Source organism: Panthera leo, chromosome A2 (genome assembly GCF_018350215.1).
Source record: "Panthera leo isolate Ple1 chromosome A2, P.leo_Ple1_pat1.1, whole genome shotgun sequence".
Classification (NCBI taxonomy): domain Eukaryota; kingdom Metazoa; phylum Chordata; class Mammalia; order Carnivora; family Felidae; genus Panthera; species Panthera leo.
This window is the reverse complement of record NC_056680.1, coordinates 115,395,806-115,407,388: the sequence shown is the minus strand read 5'-3', so window position 1 is coordinate 115,407,388 and position 11,583 is coordinate 115,395,806. Positions and strand designations below refer to the sequence as shown.

Here is an 11,583-nt window from a genome sequence, read left to right as displayed (position 1 = left end):
CTTATATATTCATATAAAATATGATTTTTAATGATAGCGTATAAATCAAGGATCTTCTAGTTGTGAGTTTAAGGGGAAAAAAAAGCATTTATTGATTCATATAACTGGGGAATCCAAAGGTAGTCCTGCTAACTTCAGGTTCAGTGAGATCCAGGGACTCAAACAATGGTAATAAGAATCATCCTCTCTCTTCATCTCTCACCTCTTCTTTCCTCTGGCTCCTTTATTGGCAAGCTTAGAGCTTGTTTCTCATTGCTCATACAGCTTACAGTCTTATAAAGCATGAGGCTTTCTCTTGTCAAACACTCTCATCTGTCTCTCCAACCCCTGAAAAGGATGCTGGCCCTGAATGAGTCATGAACACCAGAATACTTCTCCTATGTTAGAGGCGGGTATGTGTATGATGGGGGGGAGGTGTCCTTTGAGTGACAGTACTGTCAGAGACAAACAGAAAAAAGGAAGCTGAGTGCCCAAAGGAAAGGTTGTGGAGCAGCCCCCAAAAGAACAGATATCATGTGCAGCTGTAAATTCTGTTGTCTGAATACATGGTAGTTAATTAGCCCCTTGATAGTCTCTTCGTATTTAGGCTGTTTCTAGGTCTTGCTGGTATATATTATGGTGTGATAAATATTCTTATATTCTACACTTTTATTCCTTAGGATATATCTCTGTAAGTGGGGTTACTGAGTGAAAGCATAGAGATAATTGACATATATGGTCAAATCTTTACAAGGTGTTTGTTGTAGTATACATTCTCAACAGCAGCTCATGAAACTGCTGTTGTACCAGACCCCAGGGAATATTATGCATTTTAATTTGATAGGGGTTATCACATTGCTTCATGCTTAATTTGCACAAAACAATAAATATCTGTTCTCTTTAGAGCAGGTATTCAATAAACGGCTCTTCTCTTGATTAATATCTCATATTTTCCGTCCTCTCCTAAAAAATTTCTACTTGTTCTTTTCCCAATTAAAAAATTATGAAGAGAGAATGTATCTGTTAAGTATAAAAATGTCAAATTCTTAAGTTTTCTCCTTTAGATTTAGGATCTTTGAGATGACCTGAGCGATTAGCTAGGCATAGCTTATCACCAAGAGGTGGTTTGGGAGTTGGGCAACTGGTCAACATTTCTCACCCATTACAGCTTCTGAAAATAAACATGCAATCTAAAGGCAGTGTGCTTGCTATGGAAACTGGCAAGGCAAATCCCCTCTCCTTCTCCCAACCAGATTGTTACCCATAAACTCCTTTTATATAGAAATTCTGGAGCTGTCACTAACTTTGTCCATCACCATGGTTCTCACAGTATAGACACAGAACCAGCAGCATCAGAATTACCTAAGGACTTGTTAGCAATGTAAATTCTCAGACTCCATCTCAGACCTACTATATCAGTAACTTGGCATAGAGTCTGGCAATCTGGCCATGCGTATGTGTGTGTGTTTTAATTCTAGTAAAATACACATAACATTAAATTTACCATCTTAACCATTTTTAAGTGTACAGTTCAGTAGTGTTAAGTACATTCACACTGTTGTGTAACCATCACCACCATCCATTTCCAGAGCTCTTTTCATCTTGTAAAACTGAAACTGTAAACCCATTAAACAACAACTCTCCATTTTACCTCTCCTCAGCCCCTGGCGGCCACCACTCTACTTTCTGTTTTTGTGAATTTGACTGTTCCATGTACCTCATATAAGTGGAATCCTTCCAGTATTTGTCTTTTTGTGACTGGCTTAGCATGATGTCCTCAAGATTCATCCATCTGTCAGAATTTCCTTCCTTTTTAAGCCTGAATAATATTCCATTGTATGTATATGCCACATTTTGTTTATCCATTCATCCATCAATGGATACTTGGATTGCTTCCACCTGGCTATGTGTGGTTTGACAACCCCTCCAGGTGATTCTCATGCACACTTAAGTTTCAGAACCCCTAGTTAATAGGAAATAAAATACAGTGATTAATGTCACCTTGAATCATCTAGAACTCTTTTTTTAGAATGTTCTAAGCTATATTTGATACAGCAAGTTAATCTGTATGAAGCATGTGACTCAGGGCAAAGAAGTACCATACCTCATTGTTTTGCACTAATCTCACAAGGCTGCAGTATGAAATGTCATGGTGCCAAATGATGAGTGTTTAGTAATATTTGAAATAAAAACTGTGTTGCATTAAAGCAAGAATATGTATGATGATAAAGTGTTATAAATCAGGCTAATCTGATCTTTGAATGATGGAAGAAACTGCATAGGAATGGGAACTTACCAAATTAAAAAGGTGAGGTGGATAAAATAAAAAAATAGTGATGTCAAAGAGCACATGTCATAAATAACATAAAGGTAAATGGAAGCATTCTATTTTATGCTCCCTATGGAATTTAGTGAGCTGTTCATGGAGTTACCGTTATGACAATTCTGAATGAGCTGCATTTTATTGCAGTTACTAGGGAACATCTGTGGTTATGTAAACTACCATGACAAGGATAGACAAATCTCATGAAACAATATTAACTGATAGCCCAAGGTAGTCAGTCAGGTGAGGGCCCCGTGGTCATGTGCAGCATTGCATAGTGGGCTAAATAAGTTTTGGGATGGGGTGATTCAACTTTCCCATAAGAATCCCCAACTGGAGAATCCTGCTGAAAACAGAATGTAGTACTAAACAGGCTGATGATCTGATCTGATCGGATCATATTTACTCAAGAAGTGAACATATGTATTTGATTCTAATATATTTTATTTGGAGGAAAAAAATGATCCAAATGGTGGTATATCTGATGTCTGGCCCAGAGTAGGTATTCATATACAGGTGATCTGAATGAAAGAATGAGTGAATAAATAAAATAATTAATTAATTTCACAGCTATTTATTGAGTACCTATAACGTGCAGGCAAAAGGGAGGCCCTAGTGGTACACAAAGATAAATAAGTTAGCGGACTCTTTTAAATAAATGGATAATATTCTCTATTTGTGTTGCATCTCTAGTTATCATCACTAAATTAACTACATGACCTTGGGCAAGTTATGAAGGCCCTGAATGTCAGTTTATTCATATTCAAATTGGATGCACGGAGGTGTCATGAGATGTTAAAATGGATGATCTTTAAGCCTTATTACAGTTTTTGAATTGTTTCTTAGGCTCTATTTGGGGGGCATGGGAGGGTGCTCTCATTTATTAATTCATTCAACAATGTGTATTGAGTGTATGTAAGGCACGGTGCTATAATTTTTCCATTGCTTATTAAAGTCACTTTCCTTTCTCATCACTATAAAATAGCACTGCTAAATGTCAGGGAGGAAAGTTTTCATAAATGGATCACTATAAAACTCACGCCAAATAGTAAGCACTCTTTGGATCCTGGCACAGCCCTGATCGGGAATTAGGTTCTCTCCTACCTTCCCAGATTTTCCAAATCCCAAGAAGTGATCCTCAGAACACCTGCGATTGGTGCCACCCCATCCTGATGCCCTCACAAAACATTCTTTGGTAAAAGTTCTGCACAGGTGTCTAGGCCTTTCCACTGATCAGCAATATTGTGCAAAAGGTTAAATCATTTCAGAGACATTTGGCTATTTAAAAGTGTGGGTCTTTATAAACACATTCATCCCCGAGTGATAGAGAAATGGGACTGGCAGATGTTGCTTCATTTTTCTTTTTACCTAGGGATTTCATGGTATCTGTTTTTCAATTTCCAATTAAGTATTAAATGCTTGTATAATTTAAGCGTTTCATTTAATTAAGCTCGAAAATGTATTTAAACTTTAGATCAGCCTAGATAACTTGAAAATAGAAACAATTGGGGCAATTCTGCTGGTTCAGGCTTGATCTACAGTGTGTTCCATTTTAAATGAGTTAGGCATTAATAAGTACAGTTCTAGAGGTTTCTGGGCAAATCATCTCCAAATTCTTGAGTCTGTCCAGGCTATGTTTATATTAGTGAAGCTATCACATGCTATCTCTGCTTCTCATAGTGTTAAAATTAGCCCATTTGTTGGGCCTGCAATGGGTGAGAAATGAGTCTTTGCTTAAAATTACAAACTGGTGCCCAGTCAGTAGCATGACATACCTAAAAAACATTTTTATTATAGCAGAAGAACGCCTTGACATCCACAATAAATATATTCCTAAAGTTCTGTCTACGTACCTAGTTTGAACATCTTGTCCTATTTTTATGGGTTATTATTCTACCACTTGAAATATAATTGAATCTAGCAGTTTTTATTTGGCACAAATGTATAAAGTAGATTACTTATTGTTCGCTATAGTGAGCGATGTCCGATAACTAGACTTAGGAGAGAAAAATAAAGTGTGGTTTACACACACATCTACGCTGATCATCTTCCTCAGAGATGCTAAGGGCAAGATTTGACAATCACAGATTTGTACAGTATGAGAGCTTTTTTTAATGAACATGTGTTCCAAACAACATTTTCTCCTTATGGGACTAGTAAACTTATACTCCAAATCATATAATTATGATAGTGATGGTAATAATTTAAGACATTTAGCAATGTGTTCTTGCCTCCCGCAGAATCCAAGCAGCCTACTTCTTTCTGCTTTTCTTTCCTTTCCAAGAGGTAGACTCTGAGCGTCTTCACAGACCCAACAGCAGGAAGTAAGAATTTACTCAAATCCTCTGTTCTCTCTTCTCCATCCCTGCCAGCTCAATGCAAGCTTTGATGAATATCTTTTTTTTAAGTTTTTATTTAAATTCCAGTTAGTTAACATACAGTATAATATTAGTTTCAGATGTAAAATTTAGTGATTCATCACTAATACATAACACCTTGTGTTCATCGTGACAAGTATACTCCTTGATTTCCCCCATCCACCTATACTCTGGTGACCCTCAGTTTGTTCTCTATATTAAGAGTCTATTTCCTGATTTTCCTCTCTTTCCACACTGCTATGTTTGTTGTTTTGTTTCTTAAATTCCACATATGAGTGAAATCATATGGTATTTGTCTTTCTCTGGTCAACTTATTTTGCTTGGTATAATACTCTCTAGCTCCATTCATGTCTTTGTAAATGGCAAGATTTCATTCCTTTTTTATGGCTGAGTAATATTCCAGTGTGTGTGTGTGTGTGTGTGTGTGTGTGTGTATACATACATATATACCACATCTTTTTTTTCAGATAACACTTAAATTTTAATTAAAAACATAAACCTTTCAACATACTTACTGTTATATTCTTTAACACTGCTTGTGCCTTAGCTGCCCAATGGTCTTCCTGAGTCAGGATTTGCTCAAGTCCACACTTCATGGACTAGAAGATCAGAAGCCAGCTCTTCAGAAATGCAGATTTCTATCATGTCACAGCCCTGCATGAAATCCAAGTCGTTTTCATCACATTCAGGAGACAGTTAAAATTTCTTAGCATGTCCTTAAAGGCAGATTTTCACCTGGCTCCTCCTGTCCATGTAGCCTCATTTCCTACCCCTTGTTCACCTGTTCTCTCCTTTAGTCTTCCCTGGATCGCAGTTCTCAAGTTCACTCATGTTGTTCTTTCTGCTTGGGGGACACTTTTCTAGCTTTTTTTACTTGACATATGCAAATGAATCCCTCAGTTCTGATGGGAAGCTTCACTGATCTCCATGCTGAGTCAGGTGCCTTCTCACTCTGCTCCCACAGTCCTGGACAGTCCTCCCAATGTCCTGGACAGGACATTATTATAACACTTACCATACCTATTTATGCAACTATTCTTCTGTCTCTTCCATTAAACAAGGAGCCATATCATTTCTGTAACCACAGTCATGAAACCTTACCCCTTACATACTGTGTCTCCAGAAATGACAGCAGTGCCTGATGTGTGGTTGTTTTTCAATAAAGACAGGTTGCAAGAATTAATTAATTCATTCACTCATTCATTCATATTTTGGTTAATTTTACTTTAAAGAGAATTTTGTTACCAGAGAAACTGTTTACTAATATATGATATTATTGATATAGTATAATATATATGTATAATATAATATATGATATTAATGATATAGTAACACTGTATCTATGGTATCTGTTTCAAAATAATTCTGTGCCTAATTGGTGCCACTTATAGGATTTCATATTAGCATCACTTGGGCAACAAGTGATAACATCTAACTTGGGCAACAACTATAACATCACTTGGGCAACAATACTTTACACAGCATGGCAGCTTATGCCAAAATATAATGATGAGAACAGATTCTGAAAGCTCAAGCAAAAATTTCAGAAAGATCCACTATATATTTAGTCACTTATAAAGCATTTCTCAAGGTCTGTCTTTTCATAGACTCTCCCACAGAATAGGCACTGTTTGAACAGGACTTACATCTGCAGTGTGCAATTTAAAGGTTAAATCAAATGCTTCTACCTGCATTGTTTAAAATACAGTCATGTTTTCCAAAGAACTTGTGCCTGTAATGTGTTCACATGAGCACTTTCTTCATTATTAGCTGGCAAGCAAAATGAAAGAGCCATCGAACCCCGGGCTGCAAACACCAGCTTTGACTTTGAAGAGTGTGTGCTTAGAAAATAGATTTTCCTAGTGTGCAAATTAGCTGTGCCCAAGGCTTATCTTTCTCTTTTTAAAGATTTCTCTTTGGCCCACACAGAACTCTGTGCTACAGTAGCTCTTATACTAGAATAGTAGTTCTCAAACAGAGCAATTTTACCCCTCAGGGCACATTTGGCAATGTTTGGAAACACTTTTGGTTGCTGTAACAGGGGGAGAGTGGTGACTAATAATAGCGTTTGGTTTGTAGAGCCTGGAGATGCTGCTAAACCTTCTACAGGGCACAGAATAGCTCCCTACACACAAAGTTATCCAGCCTGCAGTGCCCATGGCACCAAAACAGAGAAGCCTTGTACTGGGATGGAACAAGGAAAGGTGAAACTAGAAGCTGAAAGTGAGAGCTGGTGATGCCTACAGTTAGTTTTTCATCCATGGCATGCTGCTCCTTCCAAGGTGTGCTTCCTGGAGGCAGTTCACAGCCTGGTTGTTTGCTCCTTCAGGGCCAGCTGGAGAGTCTCTCTAGCTCTCATCTGCTAAAGGCTGAGCACTATGTAACATAAGTGTGGGAGTGATATTCATCACCTTTGCTGTATTCTATTGATTAGAAGCAAGTCACAAGTCCCACCTGTACCAGGTGAAGGGTGTTATACAAAGGCGTGGATACCCAGAGTGGGGAATCATGAGGGCCACCCTGGAATCCATCAGCACCACATATTGTTGCAGGTGTGGTGTTTTGTGCTGCGTCAACCTGGTTAAGCTCATGCGGTTGGAAGGCAGAAGTGAAGGAATGGCCAGTTCTCTCTGCTGGTCATCATAGATCAGTGACGGACAGACACACAGGTGCCCGGCCAGTTGCAGCTGTTCCATACCTAGCTCCTCTTCCCAACTGCCGACAAACAGCTGCCCCAGGCCCACCACCTGAGGCCCACCTGCAGAAGCCAGAGCTGCACAAAGGCAATGGCTTCCTGTCACCCTCCCCTCAGCTCCCCTTCTTGGCCTGGAGTCTGGGTTTCCTACACCGACTGGCTAGTGACCCCAATGCAAGACCTTCATTTCCTAGCTCATCATAACTGTGTGAAGTCAATTCTAGAAGAAGTCCCTTCCATAATACTCAGGGAACTGTTCTCCCCTCACCAACAATGACTGGTACAGATAATGTTCCACATTATAATCAGGAGAAGTAAGCATATCCTGTGTGTCTTTTACTGTGCTAGGTGCTACGGCCAGTAAAATCTAATGTAACAATATAGTCCCATTAGAATGTAACCTGGTTTTTTTAGTTTATTTATTTTGAGAGATAGAGCGAGTGCAGGGGAGGGGGCAGAGAGAGAGGGAGAGAGAGAATCCCAGGCAAGCTCTACACTGTCGGCACAGAGCCCCACGCAGGGCTCAAACTCATGAACCGTGGGATCATGACCTGAGCCGAAATCAAGACTTGGACAATTCACCGACTGAGCCACCCAGGAGCCCCTAACTTGTTTTGTTTACTGAAAAAAAATCCCAGGGTTGAGGATGGTACCTAGCATAGAGTAGATAGTCATAAATATTATCTTCATGAATGATGAATGATACTTCTATAATTTGGGTAATATACATATGTACACGTGTATAAGTATGTATACATACATGTATGTATATGTACACATACGTGTGTGTGTGTATCAAATATCCTTTTTTATTGTTTATTTTAGTATTTAGACACCTTTGGTCTCTATCTTACCCCCAACTATTTTCCTATTGGGAAAAGCAGGGTCGACTATAATCTAAGTAGTGCACCAATTTTTTAAAATTTTTATTTAAATTCCAGTTGGTTAATACATAGTGTAATATTAGTTTCAGGTGTGCAATATAGTGATTCCACATTTCTATACAATATCCAGAGTTCATCACAAGTGCACTCCTTAATCCCCATCACCTATTTAATCCTTCCCCCCACCCACTTCCCCTCTGGTAACCATTGGTTTGTTGTCTATAGTTAAGAGTCTGTTTCCTTGTTTGCCTCTCTCTTTTTTCCCCTATGATTATTTTGTTTCTTAAATTCCACATACAAGTGATATCATATGGTATTTGTCTTTCTCTGACTTATTTTAGTTAGCATAATACTCTCTAGCTCCATCCACGTCATTGCAAATGGCCAGATTTCATTCTTTTTTTATGGCTGAGTAATATTCCATTGTACATGCATACCACATCTTTAAAAAAATGCTTATTTATTTATTTTGAGAGAGAGAAAGTGGGGGGGGGGCAGAAAAGGAGAAAGAGAGAATTCTAAGTAGGCTTAGCACTGTTAGCACAGAGCCCAACATCAGGCTCGAACTTACAAATTGTGAGATCATGACCTGAGCCAAGATCAAGAATCAGATGCTCAACCAGCGGAGCCACCTGGGCACCCCTATACCATATCTTCCTTACCCATTCATCAGTCGATGGATGTTTGGGCTCTTTCCATAATTTGGCTATTGTAGATAATGCTGCTATAAACATCAGGGTGCACATACCCTTTGAATTAGTATTTTTGTATTTTTTGGGTAAATACCTAGTAGTAAAATTGCTGAATTATAAGGTAATTCTATTTTTAACTTTTTGAGGAATCTCTATACTGTTTTACAAAGTGGCTGCACCAGTTTGCATTCCTACCAACAGTGTAAGAACGTTCCCCTTTTGCCAAAACCTGTTGTTTCTCGTATTGTTAATTTTAGCCATTCTGACAGGTGTGAAGTGGTATTTCACTGTAGTTTTAATTTGCATTTCCCTGATGATGAGTGATGTTGAGCATCTTTTAATGTGTCTGTTGGCCATCTGGATGTCTTTGGAGAAATGTCTGTTCATGTCTTCTGCCCATTTTTAAATTAGATTATTTTTGAGGTGTGTTGAGTTTTGTAAGTTCTTTATATATTTTGGACACTAGCCCTTTATCAGATATGTCATTTGCAAATATCTTCTCCCATTATGAATGCTGCCTTTTAGTTTTGTTGACTGTTTCCTTCTCTGTGCAGAAGCTTTTTATCTTGATGAAGTCCCAATAGTTCATATTTCCCTTTGTTTCCCTTGTCTCCAGAGACATGTCTTGTAAGAAGTGCTGCAGCTGTTGTCAAAGAGGTTGCTGCCTGTGTTCTCCTCTAGGATTTTAATGGTTTCCTGTCTCACATTTAAGTCTTTTATCCATTTTTAATTTATTTTTTGTGTATGGTGAAATAAAGTAGTCTAGTTTCATTCTTTTGCATGCTGCTGTTTAGTTTTCCCAACACCATTCATTGAAGAGACTGTTTTTTTCCATTGGGTATTCTTTCCTGCTTTGTTGAAGATTAACTGACCATATAGTTGTGTGTTCATTTCTGGGTTTTTATTCTGTTCTATTGATCTATGTGTCTATTTTTGTGCCATGCTCTGATTTCTAATGCCCAAGGAAAGGTCTCCAAAGTTCCTATTGCCATTTGCCTAGGAGATTATCTCTATCCATCTATCTATTCATCTCCTTTTTTTTTTTTTTTTTTTTTTTTTTTGACAGGAAGCAGGATTTATTGGTGGGCATGAATGGGGAAGGGCAGTGCTGAGGTTCTCATGAGTGCAGAGCCCGCCATTTGTCCAAGGGGCCACAATTAGGGATGTATTTGACCCCACAGCCATCTGGGATGAGCCACTTTTCAGCCACCATGTCTTCAAATTCGTCCGCGTTAAACTTAGTAAAGCCCCACTTCTTGGAAATGTGGATCTTCTGGTGGCCAGGGAACTTGAACTTGGCCCTACGCAGGGCCTCAATCACATGCTCCTTGTTCTGCAACTTGGTACGGATGGACATGATGACTTGGCCAATGTGGACCCTGGCCACCGTGCCCTGGGGCTTTCCAAAGGCACCCCGCATACCTGTCTGGAGCCTAGATTGGAGAAAGCATGAGGCCAACCCTCAATGTCCACTGGAACAAAACTGTCTCCAAGGTCCCTTAGGGCAACCCGTACAACCAACAGGCTGCATACACTACCAAGGAGGCTGCTGTTCGCAGCCATTGCACACTTATCTATTCATCTCCTAAGCAAAGTGGTTTCTTAGTCAAAGATTATTTTCAGAGCCCTCAGTGTATATATGTTTCACACCTTCTCCAAAGCCTCCATCACACAATCATCTATTCTGCCCGCTCTTTGTTATTTGTTTCCATCACTTCCCGTTTCAGATGCTCAGTGCCTGTAACTTTAATGGTTAAAAATTATAATTAGACTTATGTTATACTTTAAAAACTATTTTTATTATGTTTTCCAGTTCTAAAGGATAGCACATGATGAATTTTTCAAAAATCCATTGATTTATTATAAATTTAAAGTCAAGCATGTTTCCTGTTTGTATTCAGTGTTATCTCAGTCATTTATAAAAAATTTTTCTATAATTGATAAACAAGTAAGGAACATTAGGAACCTTGGAGACTTTCTCCAGCTGTTATAAATGACAATGTACTACTTAGACAGTACTCTACCTTGCTTTCCACATAGGAGGTTCTGAGTTGGAAAATGGTCAGGGGCCAAGTTAGGCACCAAAGGTATTTAAATGTTAAAATGAGCAAAAAGGAAGGGGATATAACACGTGGACTATAAGTAAATATACAAAGTTCATAGAAAATGAAGATAAAAATTAGGAAAGAAGGCTAATGAGTATATTTATAGATTTTGACCATAGGCATCAAACGTAATGGGAAAGCATTAGCATATAACCTTGGGAGGGACAAAATTTTTTGTGTACATTGCTTTCTTAGGAAGAGTGTATCTATTTGGGTGCAGAAATTATCATTTGCCCTTAATTTTTGTCACTTAAATTTAATAAGCTGACAATCTGGAAACATTATTAGAAGACAACTTGGTGGTCACCTGGTCCCATCCTTTTATTTTGCAGCTGAAGTAACTGGGGCCCAGAGAAATTATGTACTTGTTCAGGTCATGCTAACATATAGGGTAGAATCTAGAAGCTGAAAAAAGTCTTATTATTTCTAAACATTCTCATTGAGTCAAAATACCTGAGGTGGCCCATTCCATCTTTGATCAATTCATTAATTCATAGCCTTTTAAATTTTTGGAGCCCATTGTTAGA

General features: G+C 38.5%; 1 protein-coding gene and 1 pseudogene across 1 annotated transcript; both read right to left on the bottom strand.

The window, feature by feature from the left end:
- Positions 1 to 9,987: 9,987 nt before the first annotated feature.
- LOC122213195 (60S ribosomal protein L10-like) lies at positions 9,988 to 10,514 on the bottom strand. Its single transcript, XM_042927347.1, has 2 exons — positions 10,490 to 10,514; positions 9,988 to 10,412 (listed from the first exon to the last, which is right to left on the bottom strand). Exons 1-2 carry the CDS (start codon positions 10,512 to 10,514, stop codon positions 10,069 to 10,071), a joined length of 369 nt encoding a protein of 122 aa, XP_042783281.1. The 3' UTR covers positions 9,988 to 10,068.
- LOC122214683 lies at positions 10,433 to 10,574 on the bottom strand (annotated as a pseudogene).
- Between the last annotated feature and the right edge of the window lie 1,009 nt (positions 10,575 to 11,583).

Coding starts and splice junctions, on each gene's coding strand:
- LOC122213195 (XM_042927347.1), bottom strand. CDS start 10,514: ATGGCTGCGAACAGCAGCCTCCTTG. Junction 10,413..10,489: donor TGCGAACAGCAGCCTCCTTG/GTAGTGTATGCA, acceptor GTGGACATTGAG/GGTTGGCCTCATGCTTTCTC.